Genomic DNA, 5,000 nt, shown 5'->3' on the forward strand with positions numbered 1-5,000 from the left:
TCTCTCTGCTCCAGAACGTCTCCAGGTCCGGTCCGGTCTCTCTCTCTCTGCTCCAAACCGTCTCCAGATCCGGCCCGGTCTCTCTCTCTCTGCTCCAGAACGTCTCCAGGTCCGGTCCGGTCTCTCTCTCTCTGCTCCAGAACGTCTCCAGGTCCGGTCCGGTCTCTCTCTCTCTGCTCCAAACCGTCTCCAGATCCGGCCCGGTCTCTCTCTCTCTGCTCCAGAACGTCTCCAGATCCGGCCCGGTCTCTCTCTCTCTGCTCCAGAACGTCTCCAGATCCGGCCCGGTCTCTCTCTCTGCTCCAGAACGTCTCCAGATCCGGCCCGGTCTCTCTCTCTCTGCTCCAGAACGTCTCCAGATCCGGCCCGGTCTCTCTCTCTCTGCTCCAGAACGTCTCCAGGTCCGGCCCGGTCTCTCTCTCTCTATGCTCTGGTCCGGTCTCTCTCTCTCTGCTCTGGTCCGGTCTCTCTCTCTCTCTCTCTGCTCGACGACATGCGGCGCAGCAGGATGATGATGGCTCCGTTGCAGGTCGCTGTGTTCTGGCGTCTGTCGCTCATCTTCTTCTTCAACTCGTTCCTGTTCTTCCTGGACGGCTTCGCGGCCAGCAGGGGTCCGTGCGCCAAGGACCCCCTGGCCCTGTCCCTGTCCCTGTCCGGGGCGGACCCCCTGGCCCTGTCCGGGGCGGCGGCCGGGGGACCCCCGGAGGACCCCCGGAGCAACGACAGCTCCCTGGCCGGGGCCGGGCTGCTGCTGCTCGGTGTGATGGGGAACGGCACCGCGCTGCGGCCGAACGGCAGCGGCGGAGCGGACTGGAACGACGCCGCTCTTCATGACGTAAGTTATACACATACAGTATTAACAGTAACATGCATGACGTAAGTTATACACATACAGTATTAACAGTAACATTACTGTATATGTTACATATACAGTAACATGCATGGGCAATCAGGATCATTTATCACAATACTGATACTGATTTGCAAACATGATCCGCTTAGTAGCTTAATGAGTAGTATATTAAAATGTTATTGTCTTTTTTTATGTATGTTATGTGTTTTATGTTTAATAGTGTATTTGTATTTAGTTTATAACGTTAACATAACTATAATTAAAGGCATTTGAAATTAAATAAAAAGTTACTTTTCAGCATTCCAATTGAAAAATGGCAAAAAAAACAAAAACAAAAACCCAATTCAAATAATAGCGAAAATAGCTGATCTACAAGCTCAAAACGCATCGCATGTTATGTATGTAATCGGCTGAAGATCGGCTATTTTAAATTTTTGCTACGTCAGTAATATGCAATGTGGCCCCTCTGGAGTGAGTGGGGAAATTGGCACCTCTCCATGGTCAAAGTTGCCCACCCTGGCAGCAGACCTGGCACCCCTGATGTAGCCTCAGTGTTTTAAAGTTGCCCACCCTGGCAGCAGACCTGGCACCCCTGATGTAGCCTCAGTGTTTTAAAGTTGCCCACCCTGGCAGACCTGGCACCCCTGATGTAGCCTAAGTGTTTTTCATGGTCCAAGTTGCCCACCCTGGCAGACCTGGCACCCCTGATGTAGCCTCAGTGGTTTAAAGTTGCCCACCCTGGCAGACCTGGCACCCCTGATGTAGCCTCAGTGGTTTAAAGTTGCCCACCCTGGCAGACCTGGCACCCCTGATGTAGCCTCAGTGGTTTTCATGGTCCAAGTTGCCCACCCTGGCAGACCTGGCATCCCTGATGTAGCCAAAAGCCAAATTCCAATACCCAAAATCTCGGCCACTCGCTCACTCACACTATCAAATTATGGTGAAATTGGTGACCTGCCGAAATATGTTACCATCGTGTGGACTTCAAACAACTTACATGGAGGTCTTTAAATAGGTGGCCTGAATACAGCTAGGTTGAACTCTGATAATAATGAACAAACTGCAGCGATGTCTACATGATTGTCACATATTTCAGCAGGTCACCAATTTCACCTTAACACCACCATGCTGGAGTGAGCGAGTGTGAGTGAGCGAGTGGCCGAGATTTTGGGGTATTGGAATTTGGCTTAAGTGTTTTTCATGTGCATGACCGCATGTGGTTGTTGTTTTACTCTGAACTAAATCGATTTAATAGAACCAGCAGTGGTTCCCATGGAGAGAGATGGAGACACAAAGAGACTCCTTTGTGTCTCCATAACGGCATGGCGCTTCAGTCTTTAGCATGGGGATCAATTAGTCATCAACATATGGAATGAATTCTGTATACGGGCCATATATGGAGCGTGACTATATGAATGTACGGAGGGGTTTGATGAGGTCAGATAAACATGGAATGTAAGAACAGGAAGGACGGGTGGGGACGGATTAACTTTATGGAATGTCAGAGCAGGTCTGTGTGCCAGGTCTGTGGCGGTAACAAGTAAAATTACACCACTATAGAGCGTCGCAGTCCCTCCCCCTTTCAGAACAAGTTAGTGGCCCAGGAAATGAATCCCAAAGCATTTCCCCATTAGGCATTTCGTGCTTTATTTATTTAAATACCCTTTTAAGCGTCGTACGAAGCCAACTCTTGTCGTGACAAATCATGACAACACACACAATATTTCGGGCCAAACAAAGAATTAGAAAGTAGAAAAAAACGGCAGGTTACAACACTTTTTTGTTGTTGTTTTTCTTCTTTGTAATTCTTTGTTTGGCCCAAAATATTGTGTTTGTTGTCATGATTTGTCACGACAAGAGTTGGCTTCGTACGAAGCTTAAAGGGACACTTCACCCTTTTTACAAAACAATATATGTTAATGACATTTAGAAGCTTTAGAACACTTTCCTGGAGATCTTTATGTGTGTAATATGTGGTTTTAGATATTTTAGATTGTAGCAGTGAGCCCGGTGTCTCTGATGTCATGGACACTGGGCTCACTTCCTTCCTGGACTACATTTTGTCTCAGTAAGACAGCTCTCCCCCTATCCACAAGGAGGAGCAGTGCACCAAAGAATTATGGGAATTGTAGTCCATGTGGTCGTTCCACCTGGTCGCTGGTCGTTCCACCTGGTCGCTGGTCATTTCACCCACAAAACTAAAAACTAAAGGTGATCGTTGAGCCTTTGCTAGTTTCGCCCCCCAGGCTATGGGATGACCTCCCAGGCTATGGAATGACCTCCCAGGCTATGGAATGACCTCCCAGGCTATGGAATGACCTCCCGGAGCACCTGGAATCTGTGGCCTCAGTGGACCTTTAAAAAAAACCTTTTCAGACAGGCCTTTGCAACATAGTGCTGTATTGATTTATTGATTTATTGATTTTTCTTTTTACCAGTGCCGTTTTTCCAGTTTTCTCTTTCTTTGCTTTATTTTCATTATTCATATTCTTAATATTACCATTGTTGTTACTATTGATATGTTTTGCTTTTATTGTTGTTGTTGACTTTGTGACTGATGTCTGTGAAAAGTGCTCTATTAATAAAATGTACTTACTTACTGAATGGATGAAGCAGTGAGTCTGTCACTCATCTAAAGCTTACAGATGAATGACAGACCTGGCAACGCCTTCAGGCTGACATGACAAGTTAAAGCCTGTGTGTGTGTGTGTGTGTGTGCGTGTGTGTGTGTGCGCGTGCGCGTGCTCGTGTGCGTGTGCGTGTGCGTGTGTGTGCGTGTGCGTGTGCGTGTGCGTGTGTGTGTGCGTGCGTGCGTGCGTGCGTGCGTGCGTGCGTGCGTGCGTGCGTGCGTGCGTGCGTGCGTGCGTGTGTGCGTGTGTGTGTGTGTGTGTGTGTGTGTGTGTGTGTGTGTGTGTGTGTGTGTGTGTGTGCGTGCAGTGCCACTGGTTGTCCTATGGTCAGACGCTCTACATGACCGGTCTGCTGCTGGGGTCACTGTTCACTGGAGCTATATCTGACAGGTAACACACACACACACACACACACACACACACACACACACACACACACACACACACAGGCCTGGCCCGACCAAATTGTCCAAATCGGCAAATCATCCCAGATTGTCTGGGACGTACAACTGGCCTGGGAGCCACAGGCCCAAAGGAGCCACAGGCCCAAAGGAGCCACAGGCCCAAAGGAGCCACAGGCCCAAAGGAGCCACAGGCCCAAAGGAGCCACAGGCCCAAAGGAGCTCAACGCTTAAGGATTAGCCTGTGATGTCATGTGATGTCATGTGATGTCATGTCAGTGTGATGTCATGCTGTACTTTTTTTTTTTCTTTTTTGATCTTGGTCATTAACCCATTCTGACCTGAGATCAGATTCATACGAGGTTTTCCACTGGACACACACTGGGTCTGATCAACCCATTCTGACCTGAGATCAGATTCTAAAAATGTCAGTCGTTCTTCGATAAAAAAAAAAAAGGCAGACCTACAAGCTCGTAGCGCGCCACTCGGTGGCGCGATATGAGCTTGTAGATCTGCTATTTTTAAATAGATAAAGCATAACATGATTCTGACACCAAAATGGGTGCCCGGTCAGAATAGGTTAAGGTCCACAGAATGAGAGGTCTGCTCGGCCGGAAACATTGCGAAATAAAGTTATGGCCATTTTTGTATACCACCCCATAGACAACTAATATAAGGCAACATTTCCCAAATTTCATCGTGCTTTAAGTAGCATGTGACAATAATGTGACATGTCAAACTAGGGGTTTTTCCTTGTTTTGCATGAAGAACACTCCTTGGCCTAAAACGGCCATAGCCATCATCACAAATGTGATGAGATTAAAGATTAAAGCTTAAAGCATTTAAGTAAGACATTTGGGAAATGTTGCGTGTGTGTTGTGTGTGTATGTGTGTGTGTGTGTGTGTGTGTCTGTGTCTGTGTGTGTCTGTGTCTGTGTGTGTGTGTGTGTGTGTGTGTGTGTGTGTGTGTCTGTGTCTGTGTCTGTGTCTGTGTCTGTGTCTGTGTGTCTGTGTCTGTGTCTGTGTCTGTGTGTGTGTGTGTGTGTGTGTGTCTGTGTCTGTGTGTGAGTGTGTGTGTGTGTCTGTGTGTGTGTGTGTGTGTGTGTGTGTGTGTCT

General features: G+C 47.9%; 1 protein-coding gene across 1 annotated transcript in view; it reads left to right on the plus strand.

Moving 5' to 3' along the window:
- Nucleotides 1-514: 514 nt before the first annotated feature.
- LOC310853823 (solute carrier family 22 member 13) overlaps nucleotides 515-5,000 on the plus strand; it is a gene marked incomplete at its 5' end in the record, with an annotated part of 22,245 nt that continues 17,759 nt past the window's right edge. Inside the window, 2 exons of the mRNA XM_083758297.1 lie at nucleotides 515-835; nucleotides 3,791-3,873. Coding sequence (XP_083614423.1) covers nucleotides 515-835; nucleotides 3,791-3,873 — 404 coding nt within the window. The remainder of the gene's footprint in view (nucleotides 836-3,790; nucleotides 3,874-5,000) is intronic.

Source organism: Protomyctophum parallelum, assembly GCF_964188405.1.
Source record: "Protomyctophum parallelum genome assembly, chromosome: 23".
NCBI classification, from domain to species: domain Eukaryota; kingdom Metazoa; phylum Chordata; class Actinopteri; order Myctophiformes; family Myctophidae; genus Protomyctophum; species Protomyctophum parallelum.